Source organism: Ochotona curzoniae, unplaced genomic scaffold (genome assembly GCF_017591425.1).
Source record: "Ochotona curzoniae isolate NIBS_2020 unplaced genomic scaffold, NIBS_Ocur_1.0 contig_3520, whole genome shotgun sequence".
In the NCBI taxonomy this organism is placed as follows: domain Eukaryota; kingdom Metazoa; phylum Chordata; class Mammalia; order Lagomorpha; family Ochotonidae; genus Ochotona; species Ochotona curzoniae.
In genome coordinates this window covers 18,321,456-18,346,430 of record NW_024465894.1, presented here as the reverse complement: position 1 = coordinate 18,346,430, position 24,975 = coordinate 18,321,456, and the positions used below count along the sequence as shown (strand labels likewise).

At 40.4% G+C, this 24,975-nt stretch overlaps 1 protein-coding gene across 2 annotated transcripts in view; it reads right to left on the bottom strand.

The window, feature by feature from the left end:
• The window catches only part of ATRN (attractin), a 114,153-nt gene that overhangs the window by 38,517 nt on the left and 50,661 nt on the right, over positions 1-24,975 (bottom strand). The window contains exons 7-20 of one of the 2 annotated variants that reach the window (XM_040981760.1): positions 22,019-22,109; positions 21,151-21,394; positions 20,302-20,485; positions 19,047-19,201; positions 15,614-15,698; positions 12,665-12,885; positions 10,242-10,363; positions 8,912-9,050; positions 7,304-7,494; positions 5,036-5,255; positions 4,864-4,882; positions 4,250-4,425; positions 3,493-3,726; positions 751-888 (exon numbers count right to left, since the gene is read on the bottom strand). In XM_040981760.1, coding sequence (XP_040837694.1) covers positions 751-888; positions 3,493-3,726; positions 4,250-4,425; positions 4,864-4,882; positions 5,036-5,255; positions 7,304-7,494; positions 8,912-9,050; positions 10,242-10,363; positions 12,665-12,885; positions 15,614-15,698; positions 19,047-19,201; positions 20,302-20,485; positions 21,151-21,394; positions 22,019-22,109 — 2,219 coding nt within the window. Of the gene's footprint in view, positions 1-750; positions 889-3,492; positions 3,727-4,249; positions 4,436-4,863; positions 4,883-5,035; positions 5,256-7,303; positions 7,495-8,911; positions 9,051-10,241; positions 10,364-12,664; positions 12,886-15,613; positions 15,699-19,046; positions 19,202-20,301; positions 20,486-21,150; positions 21,395-22,018; positions 22,110-24,975 lie in introns of both variants that reach the window. The other variant, XM_040981759.1, reaches the window with a different exon arrangement.

The following is a 24,975-nucleotide window of genomic DNA, read 5'->3' as shown; positions in this document are numbered from 1 at the left end:
GATATTCCTATTGGAAAATTGTTTTGAGCTGCATATTTTTAAGACACATATTTTTAAGATAAAGCAGCATAAAAATTATAAAAGTAAACAAAATTTGTGAACTATAAATTAACAAGGAATTGCTCAATGGACATGATGCTGACATTGTATGAGATTATGTGAATTCATATTACTGTTACAAGATATGACAACAAAAACAACAATACCACAATAAAATTTGAGGTAAACCTAAGCCACACGTTTAAAATAAAAGCCATTCTACATTTACATGTATATATTTATATATGTATATATGTGTACTCTAGTGCAGAAATATTTGAAACCCACATGTGCAGCCCTAGTGCCTTCTTTCCTAGGCCTTGGCTGAGCTCTGCTTCAGGTGCCTCTGCCAAGGCCTTGTTACGGGTTGGGCTGGGGCTTGATGACACTTCTGTGCACTAAGAACCTGGGACTTGCCTATTCCTGGCCCTTTTCTCTCCCTTTGAGCGCTTCATTCTGCACTGGTCCATCTACACCCAACCAGCCTTCCCTGGGGTCAGGGGACTGAGGGAGCAGGTGGTTCCTCAACTTCCTTTGATCATCTGAATGCGACTGCATACTTAACTCTTACATTTTCAGCTGTCCTTTTAACGGCTACTCTGGCACTTGGCAGTGCAAGTATGACTCTATAAGATCTATAGTACCCAAAATAAAGCAGCCCTTTTCCTCTGAGCTATCTAACTCCAAATCGACCTCATCTGCCTGACTTACGCTGGCATTTTCCACCATTGGTTGGATCGCCATAGAAGCCAGAGATGCAGGTCTCACAGTGCTTGCCCGTGGTCAGGTTCTCACACTTCTCACAGATACTCTGGTTGATGCATTTGCTGTGGCCATTACACTGGCAAGCTGAAAGAAAAAGAATTTCAAGGAGACATGGTCCATGGCAGAACCTGGAAGAGCAACTTTAAGTTTCTTATTGCCTCTAACTGTAAATTCATCAAACCTAGCCCACCAAAAAAGTACTCCAAGATAAGATTACAAAAATCCAAAGCCAAACAAACAAAAAATAATCAAGTAAATTAAGAAATACATCATAACAAGGTCAAAGTCCATAGTTACGTCAAAAAATAAATTTTTGCTGTTTTACTGCAGAAAGTAACAAACACACAATACTGTATTTTATACTTGTTTGTAGACATGTACATTTAACCCCTTTATCCATTTTTTAACACACTGTGCCACTCTGTCAGCTGTAGCTTTATCCATTTCTTAATTGCCTTGCTTTTTTATCATTGAATTTAAAGTTACACATACTGGACATTAGATCATTTTAAATTTTATTTTTGATACTGTTTACATAGTTGAGAGGGATGCATGCCCATGAGCCAGGAATGGAGGAAGGTGGGTAGAACACATGTTTCAGGCTTGTCTTTTTTTTTCCTTCTGTGTCCACAGAGGAGGAAGGGGAGAGGGTCATTCCTTGCTGTCAAAGTATATCAGCACTCAGGGATGGGGGACAGTCCTTTGATGACATCCCAGAGAACCTGATGTGGCCAAGAGCAATTTGAGGGTGTTACTTCAGTGGTCTTGATAAACCTGAGACATTGTTGGTTTTGTTGCTCCAGGGTTGGAAAATCTTCCCAAGGTCTACCGGTTGACAAACTTCACCTTAGTGCATCCACAGTCCCAGAAACACGTTGCAAAGCTTGGCCAGAATTGTCTAACCTCCTCTGTTTTCCATCATCTAATGAGGTAGCTGAAGTTCCCTGCTGGCTTAGATAAGCTGGCTGTCATTGGATATTAAACTCTTACCAGATAAATGATTTATAAGTATCTTCTTTCACACTGTAAGTTGTCATTCTATTTGCTTCTCTGAGTACAGTTTCTTTATGTCATTTGCTCATTTTATATCATTTCTTTATATCATTTGCTGAACTAACATTCAGCCTTTCCCCCAACCTGTTGGAAAGTGGGGGTTTACAAGCTCTGGTAACAACTGCTGTTCTATCACAGCATGTAATTTCCCTCAGTCTGTCTCGTGCCTTTTACCTTTGTGGACAGAGGACCTCACAAAGAGCCTGTGAATGCTACTGTCTGACAAGCTCTTGCAGAAATTCCTGTCCAGTGAACCTTTGAGAGTCTTGTATCTGTCCAGCCTTCTCAACTATTCTTTCTCGAAGCACTCAGGCATATTCCTCAGCCATTACTTCAAGTCTGAATCAAACACCAATCTTTCATAGTCCCTTGTCTGGAACAATTGCCTCATCTCACTTTGTTCACCCAGCAGGTCCAGGTCCAGACCCAGGTTTGGGCCAGCTAGTGATCTACTTCTTGCCTTGACTTAAAGGGAGAGGAAGAGAACTGAAATTTTCCTCCTGACAAAAAAAAGAGATCCTTTCCCTCCCCATTTATTTTGAGCATTTTCGTAAGACGACTTGCAATTATAAGCAAGTGTGTAAGCAAATCATATTGAAAAGTTTAAGTAAGCCTTGTTATTCTTATAATCCAGGATAGTTTTTCCTAAGGGCCTAGAAGCCACCTCTTGGAAATATAAACATCAAGGGAGACAGAGTACCCTGTCCCTGTCACTTAGGGAAACTAGCTTAGGAATATTATATCAAGTTGCAGCCTCATCTGCTTGGTACAAAGATAACAGTTTTATTTTCTTTTGGATAAATAGAGATAGCCAGCCTAACTATCAGCTCAACTTAAGATGAACCATGAACCATGAAAGAATGTATTGCAAATGGTCTCATTAAATCCTTGCACATGAGGACAAGCTATTGTTTATCTTGACAAAATGTATAAAATAGATTGCTAGTTAACTCTGACTTTGAAAACTCATTAGTGCATCAGGGTCTGGTTTAACATTTATCTAATAATAAAATTATTTTCTTTCTTTCCTATGTCCGTGAAGAGGAATTTCTAAATTGACAGATATTACTTTTAATTTTTTTCTAACAAAGGTAATGATGCATTTTAAGTAAAAGACAAACTGCAGAGCAGTTTACAGTAACATGCACACAGAGCATATTACTGCTTATTTTAAAACACAGATTAGCATGTGTAGAGCTATCTTTACCTCTGTGAGAACTGGAAATGAAAAAAATTTCCATTTTCATTTTATATATGAGGATACTCTTAAAACTTAGTTGAAAATGAAACAAATAAATATCTTGGTGGGAACATGATTGAAATGCATGTATGGATTTTTTTTCATAGTGTACATTCTCCATAAAATTTTTGCAGTCTTCTACTATATCTGTAATATTTAATTTCTTATAATGGGCATATATTTTACAGTAAACTAGCTCACTCTAGGTTTTCTATACTTTCACTAATTGACATTAAAATATTTTTTACATGAAAGATTTCTCCTAAAATTATCTATAATTTCTATTACTTTTATTATAAGAAATCCATATAGGCAATGCCACTTTCAAGGTTTTATGCTTCAGCAATAGGTAGCAGAACACTTGGACTGGATACACCAGATCTCAGATCTCTTACCTGGACAGTGAATGAAAGACCAGTTGTATCTGCTGTCTTCCAGACACATACTGGAGTTGAGCAGGGGCTGTGGATAGAAGTTCCCCGTAGGGGCCTGGGAAGGCATCTTCACGGGTCCTTTGTAAGAGCCTTCTATGCATTTCCCTTTGCCAGTATTGCTGGGATCAGTACACCAGCCACAGCCTGGTTGCTCCAAGCAATGACTACAGGTACAATATCCTGAACAGTTTTCAGCTGTTAAAGAAATACACACATACAAATTGTAATTCATCAGCACAGGTAGATTTTAACTCATTGCAGCTAAGATACCTTTTTCTTTAGCAGACTATTTAATTGCTGCACATCAAAATTAGTATTAAATCCTAAAAATTTAATTGAGATAATGAATTAAATAGTTTAATATTTTGTATAACACACAATAGGGACCCCCTCCTCCTAATCCCAGGAAGCTGGAGGTGGAAAGGTGGAGAGGATTTCAGAGGTCATTTACTAGAAAGCAATTACTATCCAAATCAGATTAAGGTGTAAAGACAGTGCATGGATTGAACAAAATGACACAAAAGTTGGGCAAGTCATTTTTGTACTTCATGATCTATCCTACAGTTAGTGACTTGTGTCACTGTGCACAGTTCTGCAGGAAGTCTGTCCTCTGGACATGTGAGCAGAAGGTCAGGTGAAGCTGAGAACATCCCCCAGAGCAGGAGTCGGTGCCTATATCAGGACCCTGCTAAGTGACTAGCACTCCTGTTTTACTCACGGGGACAGCTGCTCATCGTATACCACTCCATACACTGGCCAAAAGGAAAGGAGGCCACGTAGGCATTGGAGTCCACACACTGCTTCATGTTGCTGCACCACATGCACTCAGAGCTGCCGCTGGTACACTCTCCACATGCTGTCCGCAAGGCACACGGGGTCCGGCACTGCTTGGCACTGTGGTTTGCTGGGAATTAAACCCAAGAGAGACACTCAGAGTTCTTCCTATGTTGGTTAATGGCAAAGACTTCACAGATATGCATTGTGACCCACTGGGGTGTCATGAAATCAATTTAGAAGTGCACTAACCAAAGGAGAAAACTAACAGAGAACATAAGAGAAATCTGAAATGACGAGTACATTAATACACTGGGGGGTGGGGGGGATGGATTTTCTTTCCAAAAAGCACTAAGGACAAAGATAGTGGAATAAATATCTATTATTTTATTCTTTCTTCCACAGCATTTCTGTTAGTGCCAAGAAATTTGCCTTTTACAGAAATTCTCAACATTGTGTGTGTGAGCAACAAATCAATTTCATTGTTAATTAGACTATTAAGTTATTTTGCTCAGTGTTACTAAGTGTTAGTCATTTTGGGTTTGGTTTGGCTTGGACTTTTCAGAGCTGCGGACTACTTCTTTTGACTTTTGTTCCCATTTTGCCTCATAGGCTTGAAATCAATACTTTACCTGTTTCCATGGCCATTTCATACTCTCAGTACTTAGTGCTTCCTATGGTTTCTCTCAACACAAACATTCAACAGCACCTAATTCACCTACATCCTTACCAGGCCTTTCACAGACGCTACCATTGAGTGGGTTGATGCAGGTTGCTGCCTTCAATCCCCGAGTACTGGGTTCTGACAAGATTCCACAGAATCCAGCATCACTGGGCTCCGATGGCATCCACTGTAGTAATGTATTTGTAAATGGGGACATATCCTCCCAGCACCAGTAGGATACATTGATCTTCCGAAGGCCAACCCAAGGTGTTAAGGTGAGTTTGGACTATGGGTAAAAATCAGACATAACCATGAATGTAAACAAGGCCTTGTCCAAAATAAGCTTCTAGAAGAGAACCATTGAATTAGGTACCATGCACAAATGCAAGAAAACATCCTGATCACCAGTCAGCCATGGCAGATGAGGACAGATCATCACTTTAACAATGGTTACTTTACAAAGAAAACACCCATGGCTCAGAGAACATACCAAAGTTTTTAAAGATTAAATAGCAAAGTGATAGTCAAGTTCTGAAACCCCTCTGCCCTCTACAAATGCTATGGAGAAATGACTACTCCTAGGGGTGAGCTTTTAACACAAAGTTAAACTGCCGCTTGGGATGCCTGCATTCTTCAATGGAGTACCTGAGTTAAGCTCCCCGCTTTGCTTCTTATCCAGCTTCCTGCTAATGTGTTTCTTGGCAGGCAACAGTTGATGGATCAAGTACTTTGGTCCCTTCCATCCAGTTGCAGATCATCATGCTAGCCTACCCACAGCTTGCTCCAAGAGCCCTGCCCTCAGACTCTCCATCTCATACAAAGGAATACCAAAGCAGATAGCACTTCTCTCTGACCCTGCCCAGTTCACTCTTCTAACCTCCAGGGGTTGCTTCCTCCCCTTCTCTACAGCCTCTTTTCTCAAGGCTAGGATGGATTTCCTTGAATGTTTTTCCATATGCATCTGGGCTCCAACTGGAGCTATGCTCAGAGGCATATTATACTCTAGTTTTCTCTCAACAGTCAGTCTTATCACAAGACTGTGAATTTCTGTTTTATAAAAGAGACCACAGCAGAGCAGTCTACACAGCATTAAACTTTAGAGCTAGAAAACTTGAGGAAGAAAGAAAAGAAACCAGGGTAGATGTGTGGCCAGCTGGGATGGCTGAATCCTTACAATCAGCTATCTTCCAGAGATGTGACTTGAGGGCCACTGGTTCACACCCCAGTGTAATGGGTAAAACCATGAACCAGAGGATGAAGAACTGTGGGTAAAGTTAGCTGACAGCCAAATACAGAATGCTGGAAGAAAGGCAGTAAAAGAACAGGGATAGTCTCTAAAGGAAACTATAAAACTCAAAAAAGTTGTTGAAATATAAAATATCAAATGTGGCCAGTCTGCCCTGAAACACACTCAGAATGCATTACCAGTATTTCTGTGCCCATATCAAATCAAAATTGCACTGGGGAAAAAAAAAAAGATAAAATATAGTGCATACCTCCCACCCAAATGGAATGGTGGTTTAGGCTGCACACAGAATCCAAGGTAGCCAGAACACTGGCAAAGCTTTCCACAGTCACAAGAAGAGGGCTGCATCTGGGAAAGCATGATCCTCAACTCCTTCCTGCTTAACAAGAAAGTGCCCCTCAAAGCCCTTTATAACATTGTCAGCACTGCCAGAAGTATTTTTCCCCTGAGTTTTTATTTATATGAGAGTACAATCACAGGTCTAGGCCTTTGGACTAAAAGTAACAAAAGTTCACTGTAAATATCAACCACAAGCCATTTGAGAGCCTGGACAGAAAGAGAACCGAAACCTTTCTAAGCTCAGACACTCCTGATGAGGAGGTGCTCTCTTCCTATGGGCTGGCAGTCTAACCAAGACCCCAACTGAAGTGTACCTTATGGTGGTCCACCGTAATAATATCTCAGCTCTATGGACTTCAGTGGCTTAGTCCAACTTAGATCATTAGCAGTGACTGAATCCCCCAGACATACCTACAGAATCTAGAGGTAAAACAAGTATGAAATAACCTACTGCTATCACTTGAATACATGCAAAAAAAAGTTACTAATCATCTAGTACATATTATTCACACATATTACAATTTGCTGAAAAGGTATGAATAACAAAAGTACAGAAAATACTGGAAGTTTTAGAAGATAATTAAAGGAAGAAACTGTCACATAAACCCACAGTCTATCACACTTGTATGCTAGCATGCCTTCATTCCTCTATTCATAGGGCCCATGGAGACTTCCCCATATAAGCCACTGTCACACATTCAGTAGCAAGATGAATACCCAATACTTGAGTTCTGAGGATTTTAACTCACCATGCTCTGTGATGACTGCATTATTCTCAGCTGCTTAAGAACAAATTCTACCTTCTTTTGGGTTGTGAGAGAAGCCAAAAAGGCATTGTGGTTCCTACAGGACAATTTAGCATTGTCATAATTCTCCTTAGCAGTAGTGATTTTCAAACATGAGTTTCCAACCAAATGCCATCCAATGCCACAGATGTTTTCTTTTGTAAAAGAAGAGAGAGAGAAAAAAGTTTTAGAAACCACTTAAAACTATTCTACTACCTATTCAAATTACTGAGCAACTAAATGAACTTTATAATTTGAATTCCAGGTACTTCACTAGGCTATAGTTAGTGCAGGTATAACATACACTACAAAGCACAAATATAGAATATAAACATTTAAAAAATATTTATCAGTCATATTTCCTGGATCTCCAGGACACTCAGTAGTCACCTCTCCCACATCCTAGAAGAAAACATCCACTTGGTATTAACAGTAGATTGGTACATCCCCTTTGAAGAACAGTAAGAAAAAAGACTAAAATCTCAAGAGCAGACAAATTAATACGCATACTAGATGAACGGAGTAGAAAACTGCAAGAATGGAAATGAGTTGGGGAATGAATGAATCTATAGTCCTCAAAAGCTGTACTGTTTCTGTATCACCAGGCACAAGGTATAACCAAGTGCACCAAGCAACCTCAAACAGGTGACACAGCTGTAGCACACACAGCAAGCTTGCAGCCTGCTCCGTGGGATCACCCTGACCCACATAAGGTCCTGAAGGGAAGCTACGTATGCTTCCTAGAAGACTATGACCAACAGGGACACCATTATCTGTGTCCACCAATAACAAAGCAAAGAGCACAGCAAAGAGATCCCTTAAAAGCATATAAAAGATTTACTCCTCAAAATATAGTGCCAGTGACCAATTATATACAGACTCCAGGGCCCAGCCTCAGATTTGCCCAACTAAACACTTGTTTCAGTAAGATTCCCAGGTGTTTTGCTGATCATTAAAGACTCAGACATACTGAAAGAAAACAGTGAATCTGCAAGCTGAATCAAGCACTAGCAAAAGATATGCCACTGGAGCTTAGACCAGCCCATCTGTCCTGGACATGCCTTAGATACTGCAGAGAAACACAAAAATTCCTCTTCTTGAATATTCTGCTTGAGTACACACATCCTAGGGATTCAGTTGTGGCCTTATGACCACAACTCATCGTCTCAAATCTTAGAAGGGCCACAAGTGAAGTATTCAGTCTGAAGATCAGCCTAGGAGGTGCTGTGGACAGACGTGTCTCTCCTCTTGTTCCCTCAGAGCAGGAGTCCCCACAGTAGGTGGTGGCAGCCAAACCCTCGTTGTCACAGCTGCATTCCAGCCCCAGGTTACCACAGCAAGGTAGAGGATGGACTGTGGAGCATACTCAACAATGCAGAATGAGTTTCACCACATTCTGCAGGCAGTAGGTGACACTTCATTTCAAACAACAGCAGAAGCAAAAAATGAAGAACTATATTTCAGTGCTTGTGCTTTTGCTTTTTTGTTTTTAAAGTAACAACCATAATGGTGGCATGGAAAGAGCATAAAGTTTTAGACAAACATACACCAAGATGCTCCCACAAGGCCTACCAGGCAGGGCGATGCATTCCTGATTCCGGGGCTCCCACTGGCAGTTCTGGTCCAAGGCACAGCTCCTGCAGCTGGTCTTCTTATTACAGTAGTACATTGGATTATCCTTGGGGCAGTTATCATACCTGAAAATGGAGATCTAAAAGACAACGGACAAGAACTTTTTCTCTGATACCTATGGATAGAATGCATGATGAAGATCAGCAGGGCATAAAGACAACTAAAATTTGATTGAGGAAAGCAAGCTGCAAATAAAAGAGATAAATAGGCAAATGAAACAGCACTGCAGTGAAATGTTCTGCTTAGGAGAACATTCACTTCCTGGGAAGTGGATAACCCATTCTTTCAAACACTACGCTTCAACCTGCTCATCAGTAAAAGAGGAATGTTGAACTTGCTGTTTCTCAAATACCATTTTGTAAACAGTCTAAAAGTTTCACATTTCACAAATCAAATTAGATGGATACAAAATGCCTTATATAGGTGACTGTTGAGCATACTAGTTAAGAAGCCTTTTGGGATGCCTATATCACCCATGGGAAGTGTTAGGGTGCAGGTCCCAGCTCTGCTTGACATTCCAGCTTCCTGCTAATGTGCATCCTGGGAGACAGTGGTGGTGGCTCAGGTAATCAGGTCTCTGTCACCAAGACCAGACTGGCCTAGCGCCAGATGTTAAACGCAACTGCAGAATGAGTCAGCAGATGGAAGATTCATCTCTTGCTCCTCTTTTTCCCTGCCTTTTAAACAAGCAAGAATAAACACAAAAATAAATTTGCTTTTAAATTGTCTTATAAACTATCAAAAAGTATAAAAGCTGAGCCATTTATATTTTTACTCTTTCATTATAATATAATTTTTTTTAAAATCTCATGCGGTATGCACTGCAGTCACACTGAGCCAAGATATACCACAGGGAGACTTCACAAAGTTTATTATTCCAGAACTCAACATGAGATGCTATATACCTGCCTCAGCCCTCAGCCTCAATCTCAAGCTCTCATTTGCTCCCAAAACCTTGCATAAGTTGAGTGAGGTTACCATTACCTGCCTCAAACCAAGGATCTAGCACTGACCATAGCTATGCCTAGAGGAAACAGTCCTACCTTCCTCTAAACACCACATACGAAACTCTGCTGTCTGCCAAGTCCCTCAGAACAAGGATGGAGGGTGCATCCTTTCCTAAAAAAGCCTCAACCATGTAAAATCCAAACCTAGACCCTGCTTTAAAAATAACTCTGAGCTATTATTCATACTATGTACACTATAATCTAAGCCTGAGCAACATTAGGATTTTTCTATCTTTTGAAACCCTTCTGAAACAGCCCCTGACCTGGCCTTCCGTGCAGCTGTGGTTCACAGGGACACAATGGTCATTGCACCAGTGGCAGTCATTGGTGTTGGCTGTGCAGCTGTAGCAATCCGTGTGCTGGTCACATCTGTCATGGTCAAGAGCTATAAAGAACAGAAAAACTCATCAACAGGGAAAACTGCTATGGGACACAATTTTTGACTGAGACAAAAATAAAACAAAATGATGGAAGCAAAATAAAGAGTGAAAACAGCAGGAAAACATACTGGTATGTTCACATTAGAATAGGATTAAACATGAACATGCTGAAAAAGACACTGTTTTATTAGAAGTACACATAATGTGAAAAATAGATAAAAATGAACAACTACCAGCTATTCATGTAACAGAAGTCAGGTCTGATTCTTTGAATGGTTTCTTGTTCTAACCCCCTCCCTACCCCAACAAATCAACCAGCAATAGAATGAACACACAGGAGAAGCTGTGTCAGGAGATTGAGCCATTCCTCCTAAATTGAAGGCTATCAAAGGCCAAAAAAGTAGATAGCCTCACAGAACCCCACAAGAGACATGGGGTTGAGCTGTAGTTGCTGCACATGAAGGTAAATTCAAGAGTTCAAGCTGAGAACTTTTGGGCCACTACTGATCTGTTTCAGCTCCTGCTGATCCTAAGACACAAAAGCAAAACTATGTGGCTCCAGCTGCTGAGGCCCTTGTCCATGGACACAGCACCTGGTGGAACCCAGGCACAAAGAGGCAGGGCTCATCCTCACAAAGACCCCAGAAACCGGCTCCTTAGCTTGTTCTTCCTATCCTGGTCACCCTGTTTCAGAAAATTTCATCCAACAAGAAAAAAAAGGAGATAAACAGAGAGTTTCTATCAAAGATGAGACAACATCAAATGGATTCGTACTGAACAATTTAAGCTAATTCAGTATCATTTCCTACAAGTTTATACACTAACTTGAACTTTCTAAATGTGGCAAAAACATAAATTCATGCCTTGCAGGAAACAGTGACTAACTCTAACAGGTTCTGATTGTCTTGGTTCTCCAGCTCTTCCAGCCCACCAATGAATCTGGGAGGTTTGCATGGGTGTTCTTGCTAAAGATTATGTTCCAAAATAGCTTAATTTGGAACACTCTAGAAATGTGAAGGCAGCTTCTAACTCTCAAGGTAGCTGTAACACCTATCCTTCAGGTGAAGAAATTTACTCAACACATTTTAACTGCTGTGAACAAATAATTTGGATATATTCTTCTTTAAAATTTTTTTAAAAAGGTTTATTCTATTTGAAAGGCAGAGTGATAACAAGAGACAGAAAAAGATCTTTCATGTGAGGTTCATTTCCAAACGACCTAAACAGCCAGTCCTAGGCTGGGCCAAAGCCAAGAGTCAGGAATTCCGTCCCGGTCTCCCACGAGTGTGGCAAGGGCCCAAATAGTTGGGTCATCTTCTCCTGCTTTCCCCGGAACATTAGCAGGAAGCTGGATAGAAAGTGGAGCAGCCAACTGGTGCTCCAATCTGGGATGTTAGCATTCCAAGTGGCAGCATCTTGCTGCAATGTAACACAGGCCCTTCTCTTAAAGTACCTTTTCACATATTATTTCACTGCAGTGCACTGTACAGTGTGGAAGGACAGGACCGGACAGGCAGGCAGGGTACAAACATGAAGCGGGGGCTCTCACAGCACAGATCCTTGCTCATCCTCGGCAACTGTGCTGCTGTAACTGCCGTAGCCCAACACTTTGCCAGGACAGCTATTCTATCTTCAATCACCAGAACAGTTTCCTCCCAAATAGCTTTTCCAGGTTCACTCCCAAATCTCATCCTTAGCATGAGATCTGTGCAATATTGAGAGGTGCTAGTCACACGTAGTTTTTAATTAAACATAAAACAGGAGAGTGCTATGGTACAGCAAGTTAAGTTGTCACTTGGGATGCCAGCATTCCATCTCAGAGTACTAGTTCCATCCCCAAATCCTCCATTTCCCATCTAGATTGAGGAGACACAAGATGGAATTAAGAGCTTCTGGCTTCAGTCTGTCTTAGCCTCGTTGTCACAAGAATTTAGTAAGTGAACTAGCCGGAAGAAAACTCTCTCTTCCTCTCTCTCTGTCATTCCATCTTTCGAAAAAACAAATCTTTTAAAAAATTAAATTACACTGAAATCAGGCAGTTGCAGCCAGGATCTGGAACTAAAACACAAAGTCCATCTATTGCCAAGATCATTTTTTAGGAGCTACATGACCTGTCAACATTCAGTGTGATGACGTTTACCAACTAATTCTCAAACACTCAAAAAGGCCTTATATAAGCCATTACTGGAAAATTTTTGATAAGAAGGTGAACATGAAAGGTATAAATATGCTAAATCCCTTCATAATCCAAGATAAAAGGAGATTTAAAATTAGTTGAATTCCAAGTAGAAAAAAAACAAACATACTTCTTTTGGGAAAACATTCTGATTTTAACTTTTCTGCTTGTTCTTCCGATGCCAGCTCCAAGGATAAACACTGAGATGACCCTGTGTCCCACACACACCGGATGCCGGGTCCTGCGGCAGAGCAAGCAGCTTCGCTCCGGTGCGCTCCACACTGCTCCAGCGTGAACACCAGGATGTCACTGAGAAGGAGGCTGTTGAAACCGCCGAACACATACATGGTGCTAAGAGAAAAGAAAGGGAGAACCAGTGTAACAGACAAATCTTAAGGGTTACAAGTCCTCTAAAAAATTAGTTTTTAAGTTCACAAAAAAAAATTCTTATTCCCTTCCTTCCACAATCTGATAATTTCATCCTAATGGCCACCCAGAAGAGTTCCAGCAATCCACCTGTACAAGTGAATGTGGGAACTTAGTCCACAATACAAGTGACATCTGAAATCAGTGAGGAAAAAAGACTTTTCAGTAAACTGAGTCAAGATAATATAAGGAAAAAGATAAAAAGAAACAATAAGAACAAAACACGCCAAGTCCTAGAAGAATGAATGAACAATTCTAGCCGAAGAGCAGAGAAGTATCCTAATGACTTAAAATACAGAAGGCGGGGGGAAAAGACTAAAATTTTGATTATACGATTCGATTTTAAGACTTTTTACATAGAAAGCATAGTAAAAGGACAGTAATACACCACATAAAAATTATTTACAAGTTGGTTACAAGAAAAAGGATACTCCTGATATAAAGAAGGATACAACAAGTATACAGGGAAAACTGCAAATGAATTTAAGTTCAACTTCAGTCATTAGGAGAAAAGGAAACTAAAGCTAGATGGAGATAGCAGCCCTCATCTGTCAAACTGGTAAAGGAAAGATCCCGTGACAGTGGACAACACTTCAGATCGTGAGGCTACGGCTGGGGAACAGACACTTCAACACATGTTGCTGGCCAGTATAGTGATGTGGGGAATCTGGCAATATCTAACAAAACAATAACTTGCCTTTGAATTTTAAATCACATCTCTAGAAATCTCCTGTAAATACACTATAGCAAAACTATAAACAGAAGTATACCTGAAACCCCAAGCATTAAAAAGACTCAATTTAAAATGGTACTCAATTGAGGATGTGATAAACTAATTAAGATACTTCCATTGAGTTAATAGGCTGGTATGAAAAGAAATGAGGGGGACTTCTATATGTTGCTATCCAGTGAGATCCATAGTATCGAGTTACGTGAAGGAATATAAAAATCAAATCAATGTGTGATCATTTACCCACTGAAGTAAGGAGGAGTTCAAAAACACAAACATATTGAATTCATCTTTCTTTTTTTAAAACCTTATTCACTTGATAGGCAGTGAGAGACATATCCTACAACAACTGGATCATTCCCCAAATGCCCACAACCACCAAGGTTAGGGCAAGCTGAAGGCAGGAGTCAGAAACTCAATCTGTATCTCCCAGGGCGTGGGGGGACCCAGGTATTGGAAGAATCACCTGCAGCCTCAAAGAGCATGCGTTTGAAACTGGCAGCAGAGCTGGCACACAAACCCGGGAACTCCAATGCGAGACACAGACATATCCTGTTGTGCCCTGATGACTACGTAAAACACCCATTCCCATCTTCTTAATCAAGAAAATACTGTTTTTCTCTTCCACTTGTCTTTTTAAAAGATCTAGAAACATGAACAATCCAACAACAATCAATAGGACCATACTTAGATTGTGGTATCTAGAAACCATTCTGCTTCCTTCCCGAACCCTTCAAAACTAGAACTTTTTAGAGAAATATGTAATTTCATGTCTGGGTCAAGAAAGGTTTGTAATGAACCTATCATAAAGGAAGAAAGTGCTAGAGTAGTAACAAAAAGTCTCAAAAGCTAACATGAAGATCCATTATGATCTATACATGAATCATACTTATACACTCTGCTTCCCCCAAAAGTCTAGGTTTACGTAGATTAGAATTATAGAAAAACTAATGTGATTAGGCTGAATATGTTCTCAAAAACCTTTCAAGTATACTGTAAGAAGCACGTAAAAGTGGCCAGTTTAGGCATAAATATTTGGCATAGTGGTTAACATGCCACCTGCACACACATCCTACACTGAAGTTTCTGGGTTCAATACCTGCATCTGACTCCTGACCCCAGCTTCCTGTTAACACACAGCTTGAGAGGCAGCAGCAAGTGATGGTTCAGATATGTGGGTTCCCACAAGGCTAGAGACTGGAACTGAGGTTCAGGTTCCTGGCCTCAGGCAGACCCAACCCTACTCATTGTGGGATCATAAATGAACAATCTTTCACTCTATCTCTTCCTTTTAGATTAAAAATGAAAACAAATAATAGGTTAAAAACTTAAAAAAAGTGGTCACTCAGAAAGTCCTGTGTCCAACTGAGACATCCCCAGGGCAGATTCATTGAGACATGTGGTCCTCAAGACCAGGCATTTTTGAGCGACAAGGAAGAATGTGACTCAGACTTCAGATCACTCAAGGACTGCAAATGCAATGTGCAGCAAGCTTCGCAGCTTCCCAATTTCTGTTCCCCTTCTGTAGTCTCTCTATGAAGTACCTGCTCTTCTTTCAAACCTCTTTTTATCATGCAGATACTACTACTAGTTACTTGATGACATAAGTGCAGCAACTAACAGCAGGAGACAGTAACCTGAACAAAGGTGATGGTTGTTGTTTTGCTCATTCTGACAGCACCAAACAGTATATTCCTGCATGCCAGCAAAAACAGGGAAAAAATATACATTTGAAATAATTCATACTTCCCATCCTCCAATATTTTAAACATAAATCAGGAAATCCCCACCTGGAATCAGTATAATTCCACAACAAGCTGAAAAGATGAGTGGTTCCCAGAAATAGCACTAAGCCCAACACTAAGCCCAAATGCTTGACTCCCTTTACAAGCACCAAGAGGTGAGTGCTCCTTGTTTGATTACCTGTTGTGTAAGACTGCTGAATGGCCGAATCTGTTGACATCGCGGTGGAGGTCAGGTCTGGGAAGCACTGACCAGCGGTCACAGGCTAGGAGCACGAAAAACACATCTCAGAGAGGATTGCCACTCAGAATCCACAAGAACCAATGCTGCCTTGGGGAGCAAGGCTACCACAGACAAACCCTGCACAACAGGCGTCCACAGGTGCTTGGCCAGACCCTTACATCTGGGGTAAATGTAGGTGCAGCCAAGCAGTGGGGTCTGGAGGAAGGCAGAGTCACAGGGCAGTTCATCCAATGAGTGGATCACCCAGTGTCCCCATCACTCACCCTACCACCCATGAGTTGTACCCACAAGAAGGCTTTTTAATTTTTGTGCTTTCCATTTCACGAAGCTGATGTGAGTAAAATATATGGCTTCCATTAAAAAAAAAAAACAGGTGGACAATTAAATTTCTTTTAATTAAGTTTGCTTTTTAGTCTTTCACCCTGGATCTCCTGAGGTTCTACTGCCATGGCCCAACACTGCACCTTCTCTTCTGGACTGAATGTCTGCTGGTGCTATTCACCACCGCCAGCTTTACACTCCCTGACACACCACCCAAGACACTCACCGGGTGCAGGTTCCTCGCTGCACCTAGACTTTGATTCAGCCTAGTTGACTGCAGCCTTCATTTTCTTCTGCCACCTACCTAGACTCGGTTCTTCCTCACAAGGAAAAGTAGGTCACCAACTCTTCTGGCTTCCTACCCACCTATCTTGCTTGCTTCCTTAAAACCAAAGTGTGGTGGTGACTTCTTCCTCTTTTTTGTTTTTTTAAATATCTTTTCTTCCCCCTGTGATACATTTTTGTAGATACAGGAGTTCATCCCTTCCCCTTTTCCATCCCTTTTTTCCCCTCCTGTCTTCTACCTCCACCCAAATTATCACAATAGTATATACTGTCCATTAGTACCAGTTACAAGTTTAACTTTCTGATGTTTAAATGTATCATGACATAAATACCAGCAAAGGTAGAAAACTTAGTATTATAATATACAGGTATATTTATATAAGTTGTATTGGGAGTTCTCCTTTTATTTAGAAGTAGAGCCAGCCACATACTGCCTGACATCTTTACTTCCCAGTACGCTAGTCTCCTTTGAATAGTTCATGGATATTAAAATATACTTGTGTGTGTTCTTGTTTACACGTATATTTGTTTACACACACAGTACTTTGCATACCAGCTATCTTATATCAGGGACAGTATGTGATATTTGTCCTTTGGGGACTGACTCATTTCACTCCTTTCTTTTTCTATCCCTAAAGGGCCCTCCCCTAATTCTACACACCCTCTCTCCTTGGGCTGTTTGCTGGCTTTCCCTGTGGCATTTAAATGTTTCCAGGGTAGCTCCACCACCCACTGAGGCACTCAGCTTACCCCCTTCATTCCCTCTGTTGATGCCACTTCTCAGCCTCCTGCAAACTGGACTACTGCTCAATGACGAGAAGGCAATAACTGACCCCTCAGATACTGAATCTGGTCTCAGTTCTCTCACTCAGTCGCCCTGCAGCCACTGCTACCTGCTCCCTCAGAGATCCCCACTCTGCCTGGCTTCAGACATGTGCTCATTAAGTCTCCACTGTCTTTCAGCTTGTTCTCTCTGTCCTCTGACACAACGCCTCCAAAGTCCACCCCTTCTACTGCTTCCTAGTGCTAGCTTCCCAGTGGAAGCCGCTGAACAGGCTTCCGCACGTGCGTCACCTTTACCCCCCAGGTCCCACTGCTCCACCTCCGTTCCCAGCCTTGGCAAAAGGCATCATCTACTACACCCTTGCCAGGTCTCAGGCAGTTAGGACACTTAATCTCGGCACTCTAGGCCAGGGCGGGGAATCTTTTTTCTGCCAAGCACCCTGTAACATCATTTGCAAAACTGAAAACTTAAAAATTAGCCTACTATTGATCTGTTAAATTACGAGTTCCACTTGTGGTTACCCAGGCAGGGGCACACCCAGTGGCTTCACAGGCCCTATACAGTGCAACCAGGGTGCGAGAAGTTCCCCCCTCCCACCCCCGCCACACCCCTGCTCTAAACATCCTTAACTTGCTGGTTTTGGTAAACCCAGGTTCCCAGTCCTTACCACAGCCCAATCCCTCACCAGGACTTACTCAGCGCCTCCTGCTAGCCAACCTGCCCTTTCCCATGATGCTCCTAAAGAGATCTGCTCAAGACACCAACGCAGTTTCAGCACTGCACCAAAAGCCCGCAGTTCACCCATGGTAACCCAGGCTTCCTGAGATCTCAACAGCTTTTTCTGACAGCTACCTATCTCTCCAATCTCGTGTGATGCCACCCCACATGATACCCTGCCATGACAAGGCCAAAATGAACTCCTTGTGGGCCCCAGGTATGTGCCATGCTCTCTCTCTCAGTGTCTCTGCCCTGGCGCCTCCTCTGTCATGTCTCTCTCTGTCCCTGTGTCTCTGCTTAGAGCCTCTTCTGTCATGGTCTCTCTCTGTGTCTCTGCACGGGCCTCCTCAGTCACGGTTCCCCTCTGTCCCATGTTTTTGCACAGGAGGTCCTGCCAAACCTGAGTTGGTTCTCAGGGCTCCTTAGGACATAGGGTAAAGGTCCTCCCTCAGGAAGAGGGGCTATTTCAAACCTCCTTATTCCATGACTTATGGGTGGATAAAGAACCCCACTTATTCACATAATCCTGCCAGCCAGAAACACTGTAAATTTCAAGGAAATCCTCTGCTCATTTCTCTGCCTCCACTATACTGAACCAGGGGCTTCACTGGTTGATCTCCCCTTAATGTGTAAGCTCATTGACTTAGCACATATGTTTGTTTATGTAAACCCCAACTTAGAATAGCTAAAATCATACAGACAGTGGAATGGTGGCTGCAGGAGTTTGGGGAGGGGGAAAAATGAGGAACTATGTATATTTTACCATATTGTTTTTTAAATAGTAATTTTTAAAAATTGAACATGTGATATTTATTACAAGAGATAAGCTGCTTTCTGTTTTGCACAGAGAATTACTACTCTCCTCTGGTCAAGTATATTAATACTCAAGACTAGATAAAAAAACTGGTTCTTTGGAAAATCAAATAAAGCTAATATTTAGCCAACTTAAGACAACGCGGTAGCCTCAACTACGAACACTTCTATGTAGAGCATTTCAAATATTTTCAATGACAAGAGACCAATTACTTCCTAAATGCAGCCTCAAAAATTAACATTTAATGCCAGTAACTTCAAAAAGAATTTAGTGTAGAAGTGACACTTTTTAACAGACATGTATTATTAGTTAAGTCAATTTTATAAACAATGCCATTTGGATCTCTTGCAATGCCTGACCAGGTTGAATTGGTGATATTTTGGGTTACATTTTAAAATGCTTTCGACAGACAAAAAGATTCCACAGACTAAAATGTTTGGGGTACTTACCAATGTCATAAGCCATGAAGTCTGAAGAGAAGCATTTGGCGCCATGGCTCATGGATGTGTCATTGTGTGTGTTCCCTCCAAACACCAGCATAGTTCCGCTCACTATCACAGCTGTGTGCAAGTAACGGAAAAATCGGCTGTCCTTAAGAATGGTCCTTTTGAGTTTATTTAGAAATAATAAATACAAGGTTAGTTTTTAAAGAATAAATATCTATCTGCTAATGCAAATACAACCATTTCATAACTTTACCTAAGTTATTTTTTCAACTGTAAGGATGTAAAATTTTTAAGATCTCTTAAAAAGTCTGGCAAAACAATAGAGTTCTTTAAAGTGTTCACAGAAAACAGAATTAAAAGATTAGCTTACTTTGATGCAAAAATTTTTAAATTCATAATACATTCCATGAATTTCTGTATATTCCCTCATATGCATGGATTTTGAAATTATGTATACCAAATCAAATTCATCTTTTAGTTCTACTGTCTGAAGACATTGTAAGGCATTTTCAGATATTAGTCCCTCTGACTCTATAATTCCAGATTCTAAAAAAGGTTATGTGACATACTGACAGAAGCTTATACATAATACTTTATTAATAAGACAAAAATGGCAAACCAAAACTTCCAGCTGAGAGGTTGTTTACCTACACGATGGAGTATTACAGTCAGTAAAAACAATGACTTGAATAAGAAGCAGAACCTAAAATGGTATCCATAGCATGACTCATATTTTGAAAAGCCAGAAAAAGAGGGGGGAATCACTGCTTTACATCATTTCATAAGTTAAATCTGCTTTACTTAGTTTGTTAAAAATCACCATAGCTTCTACAGACTGATACAGCTCAGAGTAAAAAGAACTCAGAGAGAACATCTTGTGTGATTTCATAGAACGACACTAATAACCGATCCCAGAAATGACACTGGAGCCACCAAGAAGTTAAAAAGTGGATATGTTCTACTCAATTAAAAGTATGTATAAGCTCAGCTATGTAACTTATTCCCTAGGATTCTGAAGATCTACAATTTCACAGTTTTCAGTGAGTAAAAAAATGAAAGCTTCCCCTAAAACATAATAGTGCAAAAAAAAAAAAAAAAGTAGTAGGGACTTAGTCTCTCATTATTTCCCCATTTCTCCACATATCATGCTGAACAGAATTATCCACCTGGTCTGAAAACAAAAAGAATGCCTAGCATTTTCCAATAATTGCCTCTGTGTGGCTCACACCTTAAAGTGAAAGCTCAAAAAAGCACCCACCACATCTGGGTATCCACATCGTATCTGTAGAGGTCATCTGCAAGACGGTATTTATTGGCGCTGAAGGCCTTGTAGCCACCGTGTACATACAGGGCTCTGGTCCTGTTGTCATAAACACTGCTGTGGCCATAGCCCCCTTGCACAAGGGCACCCTGGGTGTGTAATATACTCCACGTATTCTTATCTGTAGGGGGGAAAAACAATCAAAGACAAACTCTGCAGGCTCTTCCTTAATATTTAAAATATTCAAACAGTTTAGGGCAAAAGAGGAGATTTCAGGACATCTGGTGTATCTATAACTTTCTTTTTATCTTTTTATTTATTTACTTATGTTTTAAAAGGCTTATAACAAAGCCATGGCCAAATTCCAATTGTTAAATGTAAAACTCAGCTCCTATAATAATTAGTGACCAACATAGAGATATACTTCATAGACCTACTACTGTCTTGGGAATATCCATTACAGCTGCTATTCCTATTTCATAAAGAGAAAATGTACTTTAATCAAAGGAAGATTATACATTAAAGAGAAATCATACTATTGAAATTATCTCCAAAGGGCTACCCAAATATTGTTTTTGCTCAGAACATTTGTTACTTCAAATCATTTTTATTTACTTATTTTATGTTTGACACCCAGAGAATTAAGTGCCTCACTCTGGCTCCTTGCCAAATAACAAATATTTACTACATGGGATCAAAAATAATCTAAATTTCCCTGGCGACACATTAACATTAATTTTGTGTCAAGATAAACGTTAAGCTAACTCTTGCTAAAGAGTCATAATAAGGGTAGAGATTTTAAATTTTACATTAAAAAAAATCTATTGGAAAAAATAATATACATACCCAAGTCATATTCCTGCACATTGCTTATATACCCATAGAGAGGACAGTGACCAAAAATGACAAGCATGACCACTCGGCCATTTGCCAGGGTAACGATGTGCGCCGAGTGCCCAACCACTGCGTACTGCTCCTTGGCCTTTGGTGTCAACAATACCCATGACTCATTATGGATATGAAACACTCGCAACTCATTGGTCACATTTCCTGTTGAATCAATTTTTCCTCCATACATGTAAATTTTATCCTATGGAAAATAAGTAAAAAGAAAATTAAAAAGCATTGAAAAGATAAGATTCTAAGAACACAAAGGGATCTGTTCAAAATCTCAGTGTTCTTAGCTTGGCATGTTAGTGAAAAGAACCTCACAATGAATAAGAAAAGTATGGCAAAATTTACAAAACAAAAAAACATCAATCATATTCTATGTCTCTGACACTGCTCCACTTGCCTTTTTCTTCCTCATATGAGATATTTTCAGTATAAAATTACTAGGAAAAATAGTTGCTGCATGCTACCATAGAAGTATAAAAACAAAGAAAAGAAAATGATTACTCAGTCACATTATAATGTGGCTATTATTGGCTAAATTAACTAATGAGCATAAAAGCCCATCTACACTTTTCACCATTTAGTTCCATAATCGTAATACCCAAATACAGTTCAAATTCATTTAAATATCTTTGAGTTAAAAAGTTTCAACTTTAATTTTCACTTAAATTTTAGCCAATTATTTATCCTCCATCTCCACTAAAACACAAAGTTTTTCCCAACTAAAAACCAACAATAAACAGCTCAACTACATAGCTCATAAAGTAGCTAAGGAAGAACTAGTTGAGCTTCTTCTGCATACACAGTAGAGATACTTTACCTTGTATAATGCCAAAGAATGACCATATCTAACCACCACATTGTTCACAGAACGGTTCAGTGGAAGCCACTCCCGAGAAGCAAGATCAAACCTATGAAACCAAACAGATCATCTTTCTACCAAATGACAAAACACAACACCTTGTACTCTTACTTGTGAAGAACCCAGTATAGAGGTGTTCACTGTATCTACCATGGACACAGAAAGGCACATGCCACCTTGGTAAAGAAACCTGACACTTGTGCCCACAGAGCACACTGAAAATTCGGGAAGGGAAGCTGGACTATGGACAAGAAACAAAGAAGAATCTACTGGACGCTTCTAACCTTCCTAAGCAGCCCATCAACATAGTCTGAATCCCTAGAAGGTTGCATTAGCCTCAAGGGCCTTAAGTTTTACTTCATTAACTCGTCATATTTAATCATGAGAAACTAAAAATTAAAAAGTGGGATAATTAAGTAAAAGAATACCCAGGTTTTAAGAAAACTACAACAACATTGTAACACTTTTTAAAATACAGATAAATCCAGTATTTATTTATTTATTTATCTGAAAGGCAGAGTTACAGAGAGAAAAAAGGAGAGGGAGAGGGAAAGAGACAGATAGAGCTTCCATCCATTAGTTCATTCCCACAAATGGTCACAGTGGCTGGAGCTGGGCTATTAACTTCTGGAGTTTCCAAGCCTCCCATATTTTCTTTAAGCATGTGTAAAATGATGTAGAGGCTGAATTCACTCTATTTCTTAAATCCACTTATTTCCTGCTTTGAAAGCTTGAAGACCTTAGCAGTTTCCCATCTCTTCTTCCAATTGTTATCATACTAAGATTACAACGTCCTGGTTCACTACTTCCACATTTCACTCTGAAAGTGAAATTCTACACACAGTTTTTATAGTGCTGACTCTATATTTTAGCTGAGTTAATCACCTCATAGTCTGTTTACCACAACTTCTCCCTCTTGATTATTCTGTATTGTTAGATTTCACTATCAAGTGGCTTTATTTGAGGAGACCTTCTACATATTCCTTTCCCTGAGTTATTTCATGTTTAGAAATATCTGCTTCTTGGGATGAGTGTCTAGCCTAACAGGACGCTGGCAAAGCTCCCATGTTCCATGTCATAGAGGTTCAGTACACTGCTCCAGCCTCCTGCTAATGCAGACCCCCAAGAGACTGTTGATGAATCAAATAATTGAGTTCCTGGCTCCTGCCCTCAGCCCAGGCCAGTCCATCACTCCAGGCATTTGTGGAGAGAACCAGTACAGTGAACCCCTCTCCTGCCTCTCAAAGACACAAATTTATATATCTATCCATATATCCACTTTTCATTTTACAGTTGAATGACATACTTCTGGTGTTCTTCCCTCCAGAACCTCAGAGATGTAGCTTCCTTAAATGTTGCTGGGATTCAAGGTTGCTATGTAGTAGTATGAGACCAGCCTGATTCGTTCTTCTCCCTTTCCATTGGTTTGCTTTTCTGCCTTAAGCCTGAAGAAGTCTTAACCATCTCCATTCTTTTGTGTGCTCTATCTCCCTCTTCTTGCTCTCTCTCCTTCATCCCATGTTATCTATCTACCTACCTACCTACCTACTTACTTACTAGAGAGACAGCATGAGTGAGAACTGAATGAGTTCTCATCTATGAGAGAGACAGTGTAAATGAAAGCCGAGTGAGTTCTCATTTATTGGTTCATTCTTCAACTGTCCACAATGGCTAGGTGGAGAAGAAATCTCAATCCAGGCCTCCCTTACAGGGACAGGACCCCAATCCCTTGTGCCATCTCTCAGGGTCTGTAGTAGCAGGAAGCCGAGGTCAGAAGCCAGAGACAGGCACAGAATCCAGGAACTTCAATATTGGATACATACAACTTAACCAGTCTTAACCATCAGACCAAAAGCTCACCACCACTCCTCTCTTTCCATGTCTCCTGCATGGGTATAGCCATCTAAGGACAAGCACCATTCTCTGATGTCCTTACCAGGTGCATTGATAGAAACCTAGATTGGAAATGAAGCAGCGAGACCTGACCTGGCACCCTTAGGCCATTGTCACAGACGAAAGCTTTATCTGCTATATCACAACACCAGCCCCTATGGGTGATTTCTTAATTTACTTTCCAGTGTCTCTAAGAAAGCACATTGAATTTCTATTCTAGCTTTAAGTGTGAGGGCTGTGTATGTCCTGTACTATGCACTTCTCTGAGGAAACGTAGGGATTTGCAGAACACTCAGACTCCCCTGTCAGAAGCAAAATTGTGTTAGATGACAGTTCAGTTTAAAGAGAAGCCCCAGTTTCCGGCAGAGAGTTAGTCAGTTGATATTTTTCCCACTCCCTCTTTACCTGATCCTCCCCAGGAAGGATTTCTTCTGCTTTTCAATTTAAATAGTAAACTAACAGAAATGCCTGCTTAAGTTTGTTTGTGTCTAGCATGAGCTCTAGATGAGAACCTTGGTATCTCCACAGGGTGCTCCCTGCAGAGTATGGAGGGGCCCCTAAATGTTTCTATGGGTGTTTTACTCTTATTGAACTAGTAATACTCTTTTCCTTATCTGGCTACCTGTTGCTCAGTACTCCACGTTAAAAACAAGCAAACAAACAAACAAAAAAAAACAAAAAAAACCTCCTTTTTTTGCTCAAGGGGAGGAAATTCAATGAGAGATTTCAAACGGCAATTTCATTTGTTTTGCAAGAAAGCCAGAAACAGAAATTACGCTTCAGCTCAAAATTTTTGGGTTGTTTGAGAGCAGCTTCTGAAATACACGTATCTATGAATATGAATGACTATAAAACTTAAAACCCAAGTTCCAAAAAAAGCTACTTCTAAAAGGAATTGCTGCAGTTACTTTTCCCCCGAAAAAAGCAAATTATTATTTGAAATAATACTAATATTTACATGAGATACATAAAGCTATGAAAATCAAGTTTTAATCAAGAACAAACAGAAAATAATGATACAT